This window comes from Callorhinus ursinus, unplaced genomic scaffold (assembly GCF_003265705.2).
Source record: "Callorhinus ursinus isolate GAN/ISIS: 27379988/994484 unplaced genomic scaffold, GSC_fseal_2.0 scaffold28, whole genome shotgun sequence".
In the NCBI taxonomy this organism is placed as follows: Eukaryota; Metazoa; Chordata; class Mammalia; order Carnivora; family Otariidae; genus Callorhinus; species Callorhinus ursinus.
In genome coordinates this window covers 13,224,857-13,245,703 of record NW_027397090.1, presented here as the reverse complement: position 1 = coordinate 13,245,703, position 20,847 = coordinate 13,224,857, and the positions used below count along the sequence as shown (strand labels likewise).

At 39.9% G+C, this 20,847-nt stretch overlaps 1 protein-coding gene across 1 annotated transcript in view; it reads left to right on the top strand.

Annotated features, from left to right (window-relative positions):
• Positions 1 to 20,847, top strand: part of PUM3 (pumilio RNA binding family member 3) — a 45,975-nt gene that overhangs the window by 9,608 nt on the left and 15,520 nt on the right. The window contains exons 5-14 of the mRNA XM_025891457.2: positions 17 to 92; positions 2,359 to 2,452; positions 2,705 to 2,771; positions 3,704 to 3,878; positions 4,842 to 4,945; positions 5,940 to 6,018; positions 8,074 to 8,172; positions 9,047 to 9,100; positions 12,706 to 12,786; positions 20,396 to 20,538. Of these exons, the coding sequence (XP_025747242.1) occupies positions 17 to 92; positions 2,359 to 2,452; positions 2,705 to 2,771; positions 3,704 to 3,878; positions 4,842 to 4,945; positions 5,940 to 6,018; positions 8,074 to 8,172; positions 9,047 to 9,100; positions 12,706 to 12,786; positions 20,396 to 20,538 (972 nt within the window). The remainder of the gene's footprint in view (positions 1 to 16; positions 93 to 2,358; positions 2,453 to 2,704; positions 2,772 to 3,703; positions 3,879 to 4,841; positions 4,946 to 5,939; positions 6,019 to 8,073; positions 8,173 to 9,046; positions 9,101 to 12,705; positions 12,787 to 20,395; positions 20,539 to 20,847) is intronic.

The window sequence follows — 20,847 nt, the reverse complement described above, 5'->3', positions numbered from 1 at the left end:
TTATTCTCATTTATAGAAAAGACTGTGACAAAGAAAAGAGAGTGAAATTGATGAGTGATTTGCAGAAGTTGATTCAAGGAAAAATTAAAACTGTAAGTAGGGCAGGATCATAGTTGCATGTATTAACAATTGAAATCAGCTCACTCTTAGGAAAGGCTAGGTGACCATCCGTGATCTGTGAAATTGTTTTAAATGTATTTGGCCACAAATTTCAAGTACCTTTTATAATACTGACTAAATAAAAAATTTAATAGCGGGGACCTTACTGCTGGGAAATTATTAAAATATCAAGTATTTGGCTGTGTCATTTACCCAAAATTTACTTAAAGTAAATCAGTGTTCTTTAAAGTTGCCTTGAGGAACTTATTAGTTCGATAGTATTTGTCAGAATGTCTTGCTCTGAACTCCATATGCTTTCATATGTTCTAAATTGATGACTTTTTGAATATATGTAAACAGATGATTACTTTGATTTCTTCATTGCTTTTACAAGCATCATACAGAGATCTTTAAAATACAGATTTGGGAGTTCTAAACTAATTTTCATTGTTGCTGCTTAATTGTATTTTATAATAAACCTCTGTTGACAACTTGTGTATTTGGATAAATACTTAGTGACTATTCATTTGTAAGATAACAGACTTAGTAGTTTTGGGGACCCTAGAGGGGTAGTCTTTGCCAAACCATACATAGGTCTAATCAGATGCTATTTTCCAGTTTGAAGGAATGTCTTTAAATAAGCAAGTTCCCAGCAACTGCTTTCTTCTTTACCTGGGAAGAAAGGTTTTTTTAGGCTAGAACTTCTCCTCAGCTCCAGCAGTAATCTGTTATCCTTGATTTGTAAATATTTTACACTCAACATCCTTTCCCAACTACCCTGGTTAATACTGCATGGCCTTTGGTGTTAATGTGATGTTCAGATCCTCATTCTGCTGCTTAGAATATGTCTGCCTTTGGACAGTAACAACCTCTGCATCAATAACTGTGTGCTAGGGGTTGTGCTAACCATTGCATACTTTGTCTCCTTTAACTTAATGTCTTCGTCCCTGATGGACGTTTGATACATCTGGGACTCAGAAAAATTAAGTTTTGTCCCCAGGGTCACAGGCATAGAATGTTCCTCAACTTCTCATAAACTTGCTTTTCTCCTCTGCAAAATGGGCATAGCAACAGCACACTTTTAAGGTTGCTTTGAGGTCTAAATGAAGAAAATGTACTTGAAGCATCAATCCTGGTTATATAGTAAGTAATCAGTATGCACAAAACAGCCTTCTTGTTAAAAAAATTTGTTTTTAGTTTTATCAAAAATATCTCTACAAACCTCCCTTAAGGAAATTCTTCTGAAATGCATGACTTTGATGGAGGTCCACCTTCATCTTCTGACTTGTTGGAATTAAAATTTTTAGAGACAGGATGAGCAACAAATAATAAGCACTATTAAAGTAGACTGGTAATGTAAAAAAATAATTTTGCTTGACTATTTGTGGTTATTGCTGTAGAAAAGTGATCAGCAAGTCCTGCAACGAGGATCTGATTTATCCAGTAGTTGGGGTAGGGGTGGAATTTTGAAATACAGCAACTTTTCTAGGAATGAAACATACATATTCAGGGATTATAGTGAAAATGTGAGAAACGGAGGGATTAGCTTATAATTGCCAATGTGTATATAGAAATATTTACTCATGTAGCAAGACTTTTAGATCTGTCTTCTTTTTTTTTTTTAAGATTTTATTTATTTATTTGAGAGAGAGAGAGAGAGCACGAGAGGGAAGAGGGTCAGAGGGAGAAGCAAACTGCCCGCTGAGCAGGGAGCCCAATGCGGGACTCGATCCCGGGACTCCAGGATCATGACCTGAGCCAAAGGCAGTCGCTTAACCAACTGAGCCACCCAGGCACCCTGGATCTGTCTTCTATCTATATCTTTGGTTGCCAAGGCCAAACATTCCTAGATTGCTTACGTAAGCAAAAAAAAAAAAGAAAAGAAAATCAGGGTAATAAAATTTTTGAATTGGAAAATTTCCATTAGGGAAAGTAACTTTCAGCGAAATGAGAAATACAGTGTGTATAATCATTAGACAGGTTTGGTTTGATATGGTTTGTTTTTAATTATGATGATAGGAATTGTGAAAATGGTTAAATCTATCCCTTTCTCTGTGTCGCAAAACCAAAGAATACCTTTTTGTACAGTTCAAGTATTTCTTCTCCTGAGCAACCTAGGTTTGATTTTATCCATGAAGACTCTACCTTTTTTCTAGCAAGGAATTCTGAAAGCAGCAGCAGTAAAACATTAATGCTGTGATAGAAACATACACCGTCAAAGAGAATTAGTCTAAAGGCCCAAACTGGTCTTTCCTACAGATCGCATTTGCCCATGATTCCACTCGTGTGATCCAGTGTTACATTCAGTATGGTAACGAAGAGCAGCGAAAACAGGCTTTTGAAGAACTGCGAGGTATTTCTTATGTGGAAGATTATTTGTAATAAGTCACTGTTTTTTTCTCGAAGTACCCAAAACTGCCCTGGTAATTCTTGCTGAGGGAAAGCTGTGTGTTCTCTGCAGGACCTTTTTTGTTTTGTTTTTTCTTTGTGTGGGACAAGTTAAGAGAGTTTTCTGTGTTCCCAGGATTGTGCATTTACGTAGTTCTTTGCTTCTGGAGGACTGAAATGAGATTAGCAAATCATTGTTATGTATTTTGCTTTTCAGATGATTTGGTCCAATTAAGTAAAGCTAAATATTCCAGAAATATTGTGAAGAAATTCCTCATGTATGGGTGAGTTGTTTTATTTATAAAATATATTGTCATTAGCTTTTTAAAGTTGGGGATACCAGTTGTGCCCTTGGTCTGGGATCATAATAATGGCCCTAGGCAGATGCTAGTAATGTTTCTGGGGCACATGATCTTAAAAGCAGTTATTGAGGTAATGTAAATGACGGCCTTACCTTCACCAGCTTTGTGAGTGTATTTTGATGCCCTGGAAGAAGAGATGACCAGTATTTAGAGGGTGGACGGCCGGGAGGGGGAAGGTGAGGGGAGTCAGCGGGGTCGGTGGGTTAGGAAATGTCAGGATAGGAAAATTTCCTAAATTAGCTGGAATTGCTACTTGTCCTGACTTCCTTTTTTGAGCGGAAGGTGCCAAAACGTGCTCACCGACAGACAGTAGAAAAGTTCGGTTGACAAAATTTGCAAGGATTTCTGGCTGTAATCGTCAGCTGCTTGATTATGTGAGGATGTAACGTCAATACTGGTGACTGCGTGCTGTTTGAATGGAGAATCCTAGATGTGTTGTATTTGTGTTTCCCCGCGTCTTCAACTTTTACTTTCTCCTGCCAAAGAGTTTAATATGGGGAAGGGGCGCGGGTCACAGCTCCCCGTGCCTCTGAGGTCACTCGGTCCTCACCTCAGCCGCATTCCCCTGTTCTGTGACCGAAGAAGCTGCATCGCAGAGAATCCCAGTAGCTTGCTCAGGATCTCTCAGCTGCTAGGCAGAGTCAGGTCTCAGACGTTGGTAGCAGGCTGGCTGCCGCGGAGGCTGGCAAGCTGGAGGTGGAAAGACCACTCATCTCGGCTGGCCTTCTCACAGTGTTTCTTGGCCCACCGCCCCACATTTTGATGGGTGGGCTTCAGGGGAAGTTAACATTTTGTTGCCGCCCGGCTTTCTTCTCCTTGTTACTGATCTTTTCCCACCGTCGCATTGGGTTTAGGAGTAAGCCACAGATTGCAGAGATAATAGGAAGTTTTAAAGGCCACGTGAAGAAGATGCTACGGCACGCAGAAGCGTCGGCCATCGTGGAGTACGCGTACAATGACAAAGCCATCCTGGAGCAGAGGAACATGCTGACGGAGGAGCTCTACGGGAACACATTTCAGCTTTACAAGGTGACATCCCAGGACATTGTGCGAGCATTTTTATTTTCTCTGTGTGCTGTTCCTGACTTCCCAGTGCCCTGTTCGCAGAAAATAGTTTTGCTTTGGCTGGCCCATTAAGAGACTGTCACCTACCCTTTATCCTCTTAGATTATTTTGTCTCTGGCGTGATGAGCAAGTGATCAGACTTTGATTTCTCTTACTCCCAGAGCACTGTCTCTAAATCCCCTTTAAATTAAACTACATTGTTATACTCCCTCCTGAGTGCTCTGTGCAATGCTTCAGGACATCCGTTTCTGATAGACTGAGGTAGACGACTCTTAATAGTTAGTAAAGCTTTGTACCCGCCCCCTAACCAGCTCTGGCTGAAGTGCCTCGGGCTCCCCATTGCTGCCTTCTGTGTGTCTCCATGGTGTGAACCATCCTTCTCTAGGTTGTGTCCAGGGAGGAGAGGGAGTAGAGAGAACCAGTCTTGGATATAGTACAGGGATTGAATCAGAAAAAGGCCAGGAAGGGGCTAGGACAGTTAAAGGGGCGTAAACGCACACATCTGTCTTCAGGGCTATGGGTTATTTCCTGGCTTGCTTCCCCTGGTCAGGTTCAGCCCCTGGGTTGAACTGAGTGCTTTATTGCTTTTGTAACTGTCACAGTAGGAATATCCACCTAATTACAAAGCGCATGGTGGCAAGAATTTGTGAGCTGACTACTTGATCTTGATTAGGCATGTGCACCTGTCGACTGGTTGAGTTGGGGTTGTTCGGGCTGGCCCTTTAAATACATTGATGGGTGAGATAGAGTGAGAATCAGATAATCAGGTTACTCCATGAGTGTATCTACAGCAGGGCCTTCATCATATAACTATGGGAAATTTGAAATTTATATTAAGTTTATTTGAAATAATTATAATTGATTTCCTTTGCTCTGAAGTTGAAGAAACTTGATTAAATTTAGAGGGGTTTGGTTTTCTCGTTGCAGTCAGCAGATCACCCAACCCTGGACAAAGTATTAGAGGCATATCCAGAAAAGCTAGAGCTTATCATGGATGAGATGAAGCAGATTCTGACTCCAATGGCCCAAAAGTAAGAAAGCTGTTTTTGTCTTTTCTTAGCATTTGAAAGAAGAAAATGTTACATAACCCTTGCATAGAAAAGGTAGATAGTTTCCCAAATAGATTGTGTTATTTAAATTGGATCGTAAAGCTTAGATGCTCAGGTATGTGGCCTTCTTAGCATTTGTACCATAGCGGAGTGGTTAAGACGTGGCCATGGGGACCCAAGCTGCCCAGGTGTGAGTCCTGATGCCCCCCTCACTTACTATGTGCTGTTGGGCAATGTAACCTCTGTATGCCTCAGTTTCCACATCTATAAGATTGGGATAATAGTAGTACATGTTTCATGGAGGTTTATGAAGATTAAATGGGTTAATGTTTCCAAAACACTCAGAAACAGTGCTTTGCCCATAAAGGCAACCTGTGTCTGCTGGCTACTCAGGTACTCGGTGTCAGCCTGACGTCTTTGGTGCCTCGATCATCAGCCTTCACTGTACATCTGCATTCCACAAGCATCATGCTGGGAAGCTTGGATCAGTTAGGGGTTGTTGCAGTTGCTGATGCTGTTTCATTCTGTTCATGTTTTAATAGTGCTAAAATCATTTTACGAAGCTAAGCATTGTGAAGGGTGCCTGACAGGAAGAAAATAAGCTATAAAAAAAAAATCAGTGCACATACGGATTTCTAATCACGTGTCCATTGTTGGGTAAAAGCATAGATGTCCTTACTGAAGATGGTAGAGTGTATTTGGAATGATGACAAATCTTGGCTGACTAGATATTAAAAATTTGTATTCTGGTTTTGATTGTAGAGACTACTAAAAGATTTTTGTAGTCTGGAAGTTTTTTTTTTCTTAATTCTTACTATATTGCTGAAAGATCTATTCTTTCTTATGACAGGTTACATTTGCTAAGACCATTTCACTTGCTCTGATTATTTTAGGACAGCTGAGGCTGCCTCTGTCTCTCTTACTGTATGTAGTGCTAGATCTGGCATAGTCTCTTTTCCCTTTTCTGTCTTTTCAGGGAGGCTGTGATTAAGCACTCATTGGTACACAAAGTATTCTTGGACTTTTTCACCTCTGCACCCCCAAAGCTAAGATCAGTAAGTTGTTGCTTTTGGTTTTTAAACCAAACATTAGAGGAAGAGTCATGTTAGAATGTAAAATGCTGCTTTGATGTACCTTGTCTTTTGGAAATTTTAAAGAGTTGTTTCCTTATTTATTTATTTGAAAGAGAGGGAGGGGCAGAGGGAGGGAACCCTAAGCAAGCTCCACGCCCAGCATGGAGCCCAATGTGGGGCTCGATTTCATGACCTGAGCTGAGATCGAGAGTCAGACACTTGGCCGACTGAGCCACCCTGGTGCCCCTATTTCCTTATTTAGAGAAGATGAGGCACTAAACGTCCTTTGAACAAGCCTACTAATTCCATTTAGATATTTGCCAGAAGACAGTGGAATTGACCATAGTTTTATCAATCTTACTGGATTTTTATATTTTGATTATAAACCAGACACTATCCTCCAGCTGACCATACTGAAAATTAACTCACCAATAGATGTTCAGCATTCAGGTAGTTCGAAATTCACCTGTGCTGATAAAAAAAAAAAAAAAAGTCAACGTTAAAAGGTCAGGGGAGGACACTTATGTGAAACTAAGTGGACCATGGAAACCAGACCTTACAGGCTAGCAGGATAAGGAGCGGAGAGTGAAGGTAGTTTGTACCGCCCTTCAAGTCAGGGATGGGGATACAAATGCGAACTCACCATTTAGTCCCCTGAACTTGCTTGCCTCATCAAACTGAACTCATTGCCCATTTGTCCTCATTTCAATAGTAAGAGATAACTCATAAGAATGACCCTAACTTCTTTTTAACAAGTATGCCAGATTAAACATTCATAGGAATTTTGACCCTCTCAGAATTGACACAGAGAAAAGACTTTTCCAAGAGTAGCTGTTTACCTAAGCTTGTGGTCCAGTGAACATAGCAGCTGCTTTTGGGGATTTCTGTCTCTTTTCTGCATAGCACAGTTTCTGACTGGTCTGGATATATTAAGGCAGGACTACATTTGGAGAAGTGAAAATATGAGCACTTGGATATAGTCAGTGATGGAAAATTTTTTTTTTAGTGTTGCGTGTATTAATAACACAAAAATCATTGGGAACTTAGTGTGAATATACAGTAATGAGACAAATCTTTCCTGGCCCTGGGGGCATTTCACTCTCCAACTGGGTAGCTTTGAATAGGTTTGTAAGCTTACATAGGTAAGCTGAGAGCTGTGTTTTTGAGACTCATCCTGGGAAAGGATTGAACAATAGTTAAGGACAAAATCGCTTGTTCCTTACTGATGGAAATAGGTACCCATCTTTCTCTTTTGTGGTCAGAGACTTTGTGTTTATTTTATTGATTTAATATAAATTTTTAAATCAGGAACGGACTAAAGTGGGGCCCTGCAGCTTTTAGCTGTCAGAACTCATTTACATCTATTGGCTAGACCTCCCAGATATAATTAAGAAATTATGTACATTGACAATGAGGAAGAAAGTTTATAAATAAGCTAAACTACCTTGTAAAAAATTACTGACTGGGTTTTTACTAAAGGGGTCATTGATAAATGAGGATCTAGTCTAATAGACTAATTTCTTTTAGGGAAATGTTATTTAAGTGTTTTTATGGTGAATTATTAAAATGATTTCTAGAAGTAATCCAGTGATGAACTGAAAAAGAAACTTTTTCAGCCAAAATTAGTGTTTAGTTCTCTGCTCATTATATACACGATTCTCTTATGGAAGAAGATTTTATTTATTTTATCTGGTTTTACTGTTAAAAACTCCCTTCTTAACCACAGCCACTTCCTAGATCTCTTTTTCTTGAAAAATCTTTTGGAATATACTACACACACATACACTTTTTTGAACAGATATTGGTAAGACTCAGCTATCTTAATAGAAATTGCTACCACTACTTGCTGCTCTTGATGGGGGAAAAAAAACGTTCAGACGGAAGTTGTTTCTGCATGCTTCTCTACAAAATGAAAAATTCAGTTGTTTACTGCCTATACTCTCCTTCATCGTCCGTGCATCACTGCCCCTCAGTGGACAGATTTTAAGAAGGCAGGAAGAAAGAATAAAATAAAGTGCGGTGGTATTTGTTCCGCAGGAGACGATCGAAGCCATCCGCGAAGCCGTGATCTACCTGGCGCACACGCATGACGGCGCTAGAGTGGCCATGCACTGCCTGTGGCACGGCACCCCCAAGGTGAGCGGTCCCTTGGGGCCGAGGCGCCTTCCCTCAGACTTGCCCCCGCCTGCCTGTGGGCTTTGCCCTGGTGTGTAGGAACAGCGTTATCTTCGCAGAGCTGTGCCTCCTTGGGGCCTCCCAGGAACTGGATTTTCTTAGGGCCTGGGGTTTCTTTGCTAGAGTTTTCATTAATGTACAAAAAGCTTGAGTTGTCTTTATGTGGGAAGGGACCCAGTCGAGCAAGTAAACGCAATGTTTATGCCAGGCTTACATTTATAGAAGTTTGGGTACCTGTCGGGTTCTTTGATTCCTCATCTACTGATCTTCATGGGGGCGGGAGAGGCAAGGTGCTAATGAGCAGCTACACCTTTGCTCATGTGGGTGTTCATTTGAGGGGAAAGGTAAAGATCATGTTCAATACAAAAGTTTCACAGAGATGCTCCTCATTTCCTTGATCGGTATAATGTTGCCTTTAAAAGAGTTGCACTCTGCCCACTTTTTAAATGAATACAAATTTAATTTCCGTTCGGCGAGTATCAAATACTGTCTCTGCTGCACTCTTAGGCATCTCAAGTCAGTTCAGACACTGAGAGAGTTCTGTCCATTCTCACTGTTTTAAAAGAAGGTAGTTTTGCTAGATTTGCCTTACAGCTAATTTATGGTTCCTTTTTTATGTCTCAGTGAGTTGTCATGAACAGCTCTGAGGTTGTAATAGTTCTGAAACGACTTAAAACATATTGCCATTTTTTTTTTTGTTCTGGCTCATAACTGTTTTCACTAGTGAAGAGTATGCCAGACTGGTGGGAATTTTAGTATTCTATAAAATTTTTGACTCTATAATTATTAAGCTGTCACTAAAAGTTATAACAAAAGTTAATTTTCCTTTTTAAAGGACAGGAAAGTGATTGTGAAAACAATGAAGACTTACATTGAAAAGGTGGCGAATGTAAGTATAATAAAACCACAGTTTGTTATGTTTTTGTTTGATTTTGGCTTTTCTTCTAGTTTTTTTTTTTTTTAAGATTTTTATTTATTTATTTGACAGAGAGAAAGATAGCGAGAGAGGGAACACAAGCAGGGGGAGTGGGAGAGGGAGAAGCAGGCTTCCCGCGGAGCAGGGAGCCCGATGCGGGGCTCGATCCCAGGACCCTGGGATCATGACCTGAGCCGAAGGCAGACACTTAACGACTGAGCCACCCAGGTGTCCCTCTTTTAGTTAATTTTAATAATAAAATGAAATCATGTCTATTATAGAAAATTTGAAAACTGCAGAAAATTGCCAAGAAGAAAATTGTTCATTGTTTTATTACCGTCTTTACGCATATGCCTGTATTTTAATGATATTAAATTTACACTAAGATTTCCCCTTTTTTCATTTAACATCAGACTGTGACAGTTTTCCATTTCTAGTAGATATTTTTTGAAGTCCTGATATTTACTTCTTCAGTGAATTTGTCCAATTATGTTATTAAACATGGAAATTACTGCCTAGAATAAATTTGTAAGTTTTATAGTTCTTTGGGATCCTTTGGAGATGCTGTAACAGCTCTCCAGATGAAATTATAGAGGATACGAAAAGATTTTTCTAAGGAATTAATTGCCTCAAAAAAATAGTATCTCTGTGTATTTAAATACTAAACAGTTTTCCAGGAATGTATGTAGTAGTGAACGTTTTTTCATTTTTGGGTTACTTTATATGTTTAAGCTTCTAATTTACTGAGGAACTAAAATTGGTGATAACTATTTCCTACGAAAAATCCAATGAGAACTGCTAACATCTGGTGAATACTTGATTTAGTCAGTGCTACTCCAAACACAGATAAGCTGCTGCTTGGTGACCATATACGTACCTGTCATCTTCTGTAGGGCTGGAGACTAGAGAGAGCATGTAAGGCCATGTGGAAGGCAGCTCACTTGTCTGTAACAAAATTAAAGAAGAGATTCTCTAGGGAGTTGTTTCCAGAGTATGACAAGATTTTATTATTCATTATTCACCATTAAGTAAATCTTCGGTATAACATTTTAATTTGAGTATTTTAAATTAGAAATGAATAAAAATAGAATGTTAATAGAAAATTCTGAAAAGTATTACTAGTAGAAGATATCATTAAATAATAAAATTAGATTGTTCTAATTTTACAGTTTAGTTGTATAAACAGTTTTGTTTTTGTTTTTGGTTTTTTTGTCTTTGAGAACCTAATCCCAGCAGGGCATTATGATGGTAATGAGAAATTAACAGTGCAGTGCCTTTTGCATCTCAAGGAGTTGTCTCTAAAGAGGGGAGATAAACTAATAATACCCATGGATTTGATTTATGGTTATTTAGAAGTGTTTACATTTCCAAATATTGGGGATTCCTGACATACTCTATTATTTCGATCCTTTTAAATTTTTAAAGACTAATTTTGTGGCACAACATGTGGTCTTTCGCAGTATCTTGAGAAGAACTTATTTTGTGGAATCGGTGTGTGTGGTACTCTGCAAATGTCAATTAAATCAAGGTAGTTAATAGTGTTGTTCATACCATCAGTGTTTTTACTGATGTATCTTAGCTAGGTCTATCTGTTGCTGAAAAGTGTATTAAAAGCTCCAACTGAAATTGTGGAATTGTCTTTTTCTCACTTAAATTCAGTTCCAGTTCTCCTGTATTCATCCGGAGATATTTTGTGTTTGGGCATGTTTCTGCATGTGGAACTTAAAAGAGTCAGAGGGCAGTGGTCCTGCACTCGATGCACATTGTTCTCTGCTTCGTGTCCTTCACTCAGTCCACCTCGGGGGTCATTTTATTTCAGGATACATACATCTTATCTACCTCATTCTTTTTGATGACTAGATAATGTTTTATTATATGAGTTACATAATTCACTTAAGCCAGTCCCTGCTGTTGGGCACTTGGGTAGTTTCTAGTTTTTTTGTTATTTCAAATAGTACTCAAGAACTCCTTTGTGCATTTGTGAAAGCACGTCTGTAAGATAAAGCCCTAGAAATGGAATTGTTAGATCAGAAGATACATGCACTTTAAATTTTTATAAATGTCGTCAGTTGCTCTTCGAAGAAGTTGAGCCACTGTACATTCTCACCAACGACAAAAGAAGTGCGCCTGCTTTTTCCCAGACTTTTGCCAAATTAGTATGTTAGCAGAGGTTTTCACTTTTGCCTAGATGATAGGTGGAAAATGGTATTTCATTGCTTTAATTATTGTCCTTAATCAGTATTATTTCATATGCTTAAAGCCACTTGTCCCTTTTTTTCTGTGAACTGACGACTCTTCCTGTTCTTTGTCCATTTTTAGTAGAGCGTTGGTCTTTATATGGTAAAGATGTTAGACCTTTGTTGTTATTTTTCTCCAGTTTGTTTCTAACTGAAACATTATTACCTGCCATGTTCTTTAGACCTGGCTCTGAATGAGTGTTACCAGAAGTCAGATACCCTTCTCAAAGTAAAAGATTGCTATCATTATCTAGGATACAAAAAGAATATGCCACAAGCTCTGAAAACACTTTTTTTCTCTTTTGTCATAAAGTAGAAGTTCTTAAACTTTAGAAAAATGTCAGCATCACAGAAGTAATTCTGTTATTTCAAGAGATGACCATTGTGAAAGTCACAATGTATATATTTTTAAAAATTTTTTATTATTTATTTATTTGAGAGAGAGAGAGAGAGAGAGAGAGAGAGAGAGAGAGAGAGAGCATGAGATGGGGGAGGGTCAGAGGGAGAAGCAGACTCCTGCCGAGCAGGGAGCCCGATGCGGGACTCGATCCCGGGACTCCAGGATCGTGACCTGAGCCGAAGGCAGTCGCTTAACCAGCTGAGCCACCCAGGCGCCCCCACAATGTATATTTTTTGATCTTGTGCTGCTATACTTTTTTTAAAAGCGGTTACTTTTATCTGATTCTCATAGTCAGTTCTAAGTATATTCTTCTGGTTTATTATTTCGGTATTTCTGTTCTGATTATATAGGATTATTTTGAAGAAATTAGTATACAAAAGAAAATGAAAAATCATTTATAATCCTTTAACTCAGAGATGACTATCACATTACAATGTTTTTCCTTCCATGATTTCCTTAGTACACATACTATGTATATTTTGTACTGTATGTGTGATTCTATCTGAGTTTATATGCTTTCTTTTTCATGATTAAAGTTCTGTATGTATACATATATACATAGTTTTACATTGTTGGGGTTTTTTTTTTTCACTTACGCTTGAATTTTTTAGTGTAATTTTCAAGTAGTTATTTATTAACAGGATACCTGTTTTTGAGAGGTGTTATATCCGGGTCAGTTAAAAAAAAAAAAAATGAGCCTCGGCTATTTGATATTGAAGAATGTGCTTTTGTTTTTCTTTGTCTTTTTTAAATCAACTTAGAATATAATTAAGTAGGTCCTGATAAGAGAGGAAGTTCCTTTGAATGGCTTTTATCTGTCTTGTTTGTGTTATGGTAGACAGTTGTCAGGTTGATAACCTTTGTAAAGTGCCTCCATTGGGGGGAATAAAAGGGAGAAGCGGTATATTTTTCTAACCTTCCCTGGCTTCCATTTCTTACAGGGCCAGTACTCCCATTTGGTCTTACTGGCGGCATTTGATTGTATCGATGATACTAAGCTTGTGAAGCAGATAATCATATCAGTAAGTAATTCTGATGGTCTTGCCTATACGTTAAATTGATATGTTGTTTGCAACTATGTCAGTTTGATTTTACACCGGTATGTGTAAAGACGGTGAAGTGTGCTTTCTACTGGTATTTTGTTATTTTTTTTTTTTAGTTGTCTCAGTTCTGTTTTGGGGCATTTGCTTTTCTCCTGTATAAACCACAATCTTGTAACTTGATACTAATGATTAATATTATTTTAATTTGGCAAAAGACTGCTTACATTAGGATTACATGGCTTTTTGACCACATGATGTGCTAAATAAAAAATGAGCAATACGGTGTTGAGGTGTGATCAGAAATTCATTGCCATCGTAATTCTGCAGTTATTCAGGGACTCAACAGGCAGAGGATGTCCTTTCTCTCCTTGTGCCTTTGGAGAAACTACTTCTGCCCAGTTACCTAGTTTATCATTGCATCGGGGCTGGTCGGAGCTGGAGAAGAAAAACTGATAAAACTCACTCAGTTGTGAAACTCCTTAGAGCTTTTATGAGAGCTTTTTCAGAGTCCTTTTAAAAATTCTTACCAAAATTAACAGACCAGCTTTCTTTTTTCATTTCAGCAGTTCCTTCTAGCGTGGTACAGTGACCACAGAGTGGTAATAATTAAATGCAGTTCATTTAACCCTGAGTTGGCCCTCAGAAAAACTGTTGTCCTTTGGGTAAAAGCACTTCGGAGTAAGAACTGCATTTTTCAGTGCTTGCCTCTTTTTCTGACTTCTGAATATGTAATCCTTTCTCCCTTTCCTCTCTTTCTGGTGTGCAAGTGGCGTGGGCTTTGTGATGGAGGTTGCAGGGGTGGGGATAAGCAGTTGCAACATTGGTAGCAGTGACCAAAGTTAGAAACATTCTTAAAACCGTATGATCTGTACAGACCTGGATTATTCATCTAGGCGTTATGCAGACCTTTGTTGGATACACACAGATGGGGCCCTTGGGGGAGATCTTAGTGACAAAAGCTACTTTCCCACCAGTGATCAGGGAGAAGCCATGTGGATGTTCAGAAAGAGACTTTACCTGTTGGCACGTGGGGGTGCTGTGGCCTCTCTCTGCAGCCTTTCTAGAAGAGCAGAGCTTGGTGTAGTGGGAAAACGGGCTGGCGAGGGTTAGGTGCCAGCCGTGGGTCCCAGTGTGTGTGAATTTCTCATGCCCTTGCTGTCATGTTCCAACTTTCCCCTTGACTGTTTTAAGATTGCGATGACTTTCTTTGGGATGGGATTGTGGGAAGAAACGAGTTGGCAAGACTTTCATGTCACAGACAGAGTATTTTGGCATGTTCCTTGTGACTTTATTACCCTTTTGACTCCAATCAATAATGGTTGTTTTTCATTCTGGTGACAGAGATGTGAGGCCATAAATTGGCAAAATGAATAAAGTTGTTTCATGAAAATGGAAACGGGCTGGGCTATTGAAAGTTTGCTTTTGTTTAATATTTTCACGACAACTAAAATTTGCATAAGTGTTCCCAATGGATTTCCAGAGAAACCAGACTTCCTTCAGAATTTACCACCATTGTCTGCTAGATTAATTTTTTCTAAACATTCATCCCACTTGAAGTTGCTCTTGAAACAGTTTTAATTCCTTGTGCTTATCGGTTTGATTCCCACAACTACTTGAGCTACATTCCTAATGACTTTCTCATACTTAGGGCAGCTTTCCCTGAGAATGGCCTGATGTGCTGAACTCTTGCTTCTAACTGACAAAACGCTCAGCAGGTTCTGTGTATCATTAAACTATATAGCTGGTGATAAAATCCAGGAACGCTAATTGCTGTTGCGTCTTTCCCACCACCACAAAACCTGTTGCAGTATTCAGTGCTTTTTAAGAATACCCAAGAAAGCATAGCGTTGCTAATAAGCACTCTGTTCAGGGTAACCAGGCTTCCTGAAATGTCAGGTCGAAATCACAGCCGGGTCAGCCGAGCCCTCATCTTTTCCCACCCAGTTGCCTTTCCAGAATAAACATGCTTATAAAATTTGATCCATTTACCCCTGGAATTGTTGGTATGATGCAGCTGCTTTGATAGCAGCGTTCCTCTGAAAAGGAGAGAAGTGCACTGACCAGTTGTTTGAAAAGGAATAAGTATTGCTGCGTGTTTTAAAATTTATTATCTTTTAAATATACAGGGAGGTACTAAGAATAATACAGCAAACACCCAGCCTCCCACCATCTGACAAAGAAGTAAAACTTGACAAACACACTTTAAGTTCAAGCCTTCTGTGTGCCTGTCCCTGATTGGCTGTCCGCCCCCGCCCATACCCACTGTGATGAGTTATGTTATGTATTGTTTGCATACAGTTCCTCATCCTTTCTCTATATGTAGATGAATATGGTACTGTTTTGCATGTTTACAAATTCTATGTAAGCGATGTATGTTTTCTTCTGCGACTTGCTTTTTTCTTTTGGCATTATGTCTGTGAGATTCATCGGGCTTGGCAAGTCTTTTTTTTTTTTTTTTATAAAAGGCCAGGTTGTAATTATTTTAAGCTTTGTGAGCCATTATATGATCTCTGTCGCCTATTCTTGGGTTTTTAGTTTAGTTTTGTTTATTTTTAGCAACGTTTAAAATACAAAAAACCATTCTTACCTCATAGGATGTGTGTGAAAACAAGCTGCAGGTTGGATTTGACCCATGGGCCATGGTTTGCCCACCCGATTCTAAATCACCGACTTTCAGTGCCAAATAGTATTCTATGAGTATACCGTAAATTATTTTTCCCTCTTTCTGCTGATAGAGACTTAGATTGTTTACAGTTTTTAAAACATTGAAATTTTCATTATTTTTTGCTATTCAAATTTTATTTTTTCTAAGGCATTTACTTAGCACAATCGATGGGTTGCCAGATACACTGCACATATGTTTACATAGAGTCACATGCTATATTTCCCACCCAGCCACTACAAAACCTGTTGCATTATGCAGTGCTTTTAAAAATAGCCAAGATGGCTTAGTGTTGCTAAGCATTCGGCTTAGAGTAACTGGGTTTCCTGAAATGTCAGGTTGAAGTCATAGCCTAATAAACACTCTTCCTTCTCTCTTTCAAGAAGAAGCACCAGTTCAGTTTCTTATCTGGTCTCCCCATCCTTGCAGCTCCTCTAGTTAGTCTCTGCCATCCGTTCATTTAGCAGTTGATGGTGATGTGGCCCGGGCTCCGGGCAGGTCGACGAGGAGGCGGGCCGGGTGTGGGGGCTGGGCTGTGGGAAAGGAGAGGCCAGAGCTGCCTGTCCAGGGTGGTAGCTGCCGGCTTCTGGGAATCTGAGCTCCACAGTGATAGATTCTCCCGGTTTTGTTTTTGTTTACTTTTCATTGTGGTAAAATACACATAATAAAAAATTTACCATCTTAGCCTTCCCCCCTTTTTTTGCACACTTTTTTTTATTGAAGTAAGGTTGGCACACACTATTTTATTAGTTCCAGGTGTACAGCATAGTGATTGGACAATTACATTACTCTGTGCTCACCATGGTGAATGTAGTCACCGTGGGTCACCATACAAGGCTATTACAATATTGCCGACTCAGTTCCCTGTGCTGGACTCTACAGCCCTGTGACTTACTCACTTTGTAACAACAAGTAAACAAACATCAGAAATACACTCATAAATACAGAGAACAGACTGATGGTTACCAGGGCAGGGGGGTGGGGAGGTGGGATGGACGACATTGGTGAAGGGGATGGAGAGAGAGAAACCCCAGCATTTTGAAGTTCAGTAGTCAAGCGTATGCACGTTGTTGTGGAGCCAATCTCCAGAACTTTTTCATCTTGCAAAACTGAAATGACACTCATTAAACTCTATCTTCCAGTTGTGTGCTTACAGTCAAAGAGGTGTACTTCTGGACGGAATCACCATAGGTTTAAAAGAAGCACTTAAGGGGCTGCAGTCCTTGCCTGGCGATCTTCCTTTTATACTTCTCCGTTCTTTACCTCCCATTGGTATTCCCTTTTTATTACATTTCTCTTGCCTCTTCCAGTAGATTTTGGCTCTTGTAGGTTATGGCCAGCTTGCATCTCTTGCCAGTCCCGCACGCACTACCCCAGGCTCTGTTCTCGGTGTCGTGCGCTGCTTTCTGCATGCCCTCCTTCCACCAAAAGTTCAAGACGTGCGCTCTGACCCTGCTTCCAGGGTACACCCTTTATCGTGACCCTTACTTTTCCTTTTTAAAAGAGGGTTGGCAAAACAAGAATGCCTGTGATTCTCATAAGGGTCCAACACAAGTTGGACAGTCAGAACTGGGCAAACATGTCTTCAGAGGGGGGGGTTCATTCTTCCACCGCAGTCTGCTCCCATCCACACGCCTGCTCTAGAGTGAAGCACACCAAGAAGTTACAACAAACGGGCCTTGGGATTTTCTCTATGTTAATTCTTGTAAGAGGGATAGCGGAGTCGAAAACCTTTAAACTTGAACCTTCGTTGTTGGGGGTTCTCTCTCTCTCGAGGATGCCAAAATCATGACCCCAGCAGCTTTACTTAATTTCACAGTTAAAGATCCTGTAAATTGAGAGGTGTGTTTTTAATATGGACATAAATTACTTTATAGCACTTTTCAGTTTGCAGTGTGAATTTTCTCATTTGCTCCTGCTAACAACCCACAAGTGAGGAAGGTGTATCATTTCCTTCTACAGGTGAGGGAGTTGATAGGCAGAGAGGTTAGCTGATTTGCCAAAGGCTACGCAGCTTGAGCCCAAAGATCGAATCCAGCACACGGTCACCTGTGCCATAGCTACCCCTTACCTATTTCTACATGTTACTGTACTCATTAGTGTTTTGCGGGGATCATCTAGAAATTTCTCTCCTTCTCTGTAATCCGCGTTAAAGAGAAATGAATCAGTACTCCATAAGGTAGCCATGCTCATTGTATTTTATTTTTTCCAAGATGAATGTTTTTGACGGTAGGAAAGCTGGATGAGAGTGAGATGGGGAGAATTAAATGACATCACATTTTTTTAAGGTGGGGCGGGGCAGAGGGAGGGAGGAGAGAGAATCCCAGGCCGGCTCCACACCCAGCGCAGAGCTCCACAGGGAGCCCCACACGCAGCTGGATCCCACGCCCCTGAGATCATGACCCAAGTCGAAATCAAAACTCGGCTTCACCAACTGAGCCACCCAGGCGCCCCTAATGATACCACATTTTTTTAAGTAAAGGTTTTTTTAGTTTCATATGATTGTCAGTTTATAAACATTGCACTCGTTTAAAAACCTTAAATTTAGAACATAAGTTTAGATTCTAAATTTCCTAATGACTGACTGAAAGGAAGGAAAAGTTCAGTCAAGTTGGGGACTAGTCCTAAGTAGTATCTGTGCTTGGGTTTTGTGTGTATTTTGGAAGCCCTAGCTTCTTGTGTTGAGGTGAAGCCCTTTCTGTCCAAACCGTGTGCGTTGTACTAGCCCTTAAGTGCCGCCTCTGCAGATGAAGTACGTTGAGGATTACGTTGCTGGCTTCATGTCTCCCCTTTTCCTCTTCACACCAAAGGAAAAAACTTTTAATTAGAAATGAATCAGCAGCCACTTGTAGCTCTTTACTGCATACTCCCCTGGGGTTTGGTTTTGTTGGTTTTGTTTTGGTTTTTGATTTTTTGGGTTTTTTTGTTTTTCAAAAAAGCAATTGCTCTAAAGATGTTATACCCCAGGGTGGTTTTCTTAAGGACAGCAACTTGGCGGGGGCGGGTTAATGATCGTAGGAATTGACCTAAGCTATGTATCAACGGATTAAAGCATCTGTCTTTTATGAGTTGGTTAAACCTTAAATCGGAAGACCACACTAAAGGTAACCTGTATCTGTGGTACCAAATGCTTCATTATAAAAAATACGTATCCTGAGCCCACTTTGGGACATGTTTACCTTGAGATTACAAAAGAGCTCCCTCCCTCATGATAAGATATGAACGTTTTTTTCTGTCTTCCTTTTCTTACTGAAATTTTAAGTTCTTTTTTTCCTGGATGGTTGAAATTCATACACATTTCGAGATGGTTAGATCTTTTGCACCTCTTCTCTACAAACCTTTACGTTGTATGGGGAGATCTTCATATGTGACCTTAAACATCTTCAAAAAATAAGAGTACAATGGGGTTTAAAACCATGGAAACCCATGGTCTTGGGTCAGCCATGTCCTGGATGAGTGACCTTTACACATCTACTACAAGTCACTTATCTAAACCTTGGGCTTCTTATTAGTAAAATGAAGGTAACTATAATCCCTCTGTCATGGTGTTGCGAAGAGTATTTAGGATAATGGGTATACTGCTCTTCACATTGGATCTGGTTCCTCTAAGTGCCTAACAAGTGCTAGCTGCTATTATTAATTTTAGGAAGCGCAGTATACTTTTGTGCAGACAATGAGGGAAGGTTGGGGTTTTAAAAAGAGAACTGTGGTGTGTGGATTCTGGAGTTGCATTGCCAACCTTGGGGCCACAAATTTTGTACTATTGGGATCTCCTCGATGACCGACTTCATTTTAACTGGTTCCTTGCATTAAGTTATTAATCTCATTATAATCAATGGTTACTTAAGAAAATAGCACATCTGAGTATATTATCTCACGGAGAATTCCCTTCCATGGAGTCAGGGGACCAAGATGAGTGAGAGCCCCGCCACTGACACGCTGTGTCCTCTAGCAGGTCACTTCTCCCCGTCATGGATCCCTCATCTGTAAACCTGAGGACTTGCACGGAATTCTTTCTGTGGCCCCAGCCTGTTGTGCCGGATCTGTGCTGCGCAAACACCTATGGCTGTGAATATCTATTAGGCTTGTTGCAAGGATTAGGAATTTTAGAGGGGAAAACAGACTATTTTTTTTTCTGTTGCAGATTCTCTATTAAGAATAAAGGATTTTTTTTTTTTTTTAAGAATAAAGGAATTTTTAAACCGTGACTTTGAGAACATCAGCGCATTTACACAGGAGCTTAGCTGGGGTGGGGATGACATTGCCTTTGTCAGTTCAATTCAGACAACTAGAAAAGGAGATTATTGTTCTTGGGAAGTTGATTGGAAATGTCATAGAGCGTAATTATTTGTAACTGCTCCGTGGACTCTTTCTGCATTGATCCCCGTCCCCCTAGTTTTGTTTTCAATGCAATACTTAAACAGCCTTCATTTGCCATGAATAAGCAACTAATGTTAAAAGCCTTTATTCACTTGTTCGATGTAACAGAGTTCCTTTATCTCTCTCCACATACATCTCAGTGGGGAAATTCTAATAAGAATGTTCTTCATCGATGCAGATTCTACATGTAAAGCAGCTGCAAATTAACTATATCTGCTCGGTGACCCCAGCAAGCCGTGTCCCTAGTAAAAGTGGCCTGAGAACTATTGGTCGTAGTGAAAGAAGAGAACTCCTGTAAAGATTTTCTAAGTCCTTGAGCTCGGTCAGTTATATAAACGGCTTGTTCAGCAATGCTGGTCACAGTCCAGAATCAGTTCTGAGCATCAGTCTTTGTGCTTTAAGGACAAGATTTCAAAATTAGCCCCACATTTTCTGTTAAGTGCATAGGAGAAAATAGTTAGGCATGGATCCTTCTGTACCCTGCAGATTTCAAGTGTACATCATTTTAAGCACATAGGTTCATTTTTTGTTTCTTTAATTTTCCAGGAAATTATTAGTTCTTTGCCTAACATAGTAAATGACAAATATGGAAGGAAGGTCCTGTTGTATTTACTGAGCCCCCGAGATCCTGCACATACGGTGCGAGAAATCATCGAGGTTCTACAGAAAGGAGACGGCAATGCACACAGGTGAGAAGAGTTGGGTCACCGGAGCCCTTTGTTCCCCTGCTCTGCTTGCTTCTTAGTTTCGAGTAGCTGACGTTTCCAGAAATATGCTCATGCATGCATACCTCTGTCGTGCTGCTTCTCTGCTTAAAACTCAGAAGGTGAACCCCGTTTTTAAGCCTGTCATTTTGACTGATTCTTAAAGCTTTTATCTGGAAAAGAAATAAAAGTATCATGCCAAAAGAGTACCTCTGAATGCCTGGCATGTAGTAGATGCTCAGTGTATGTGGTTTGGCTTGGTTTTGCTATTTATTTGTTCAGTTTAAGCTATAG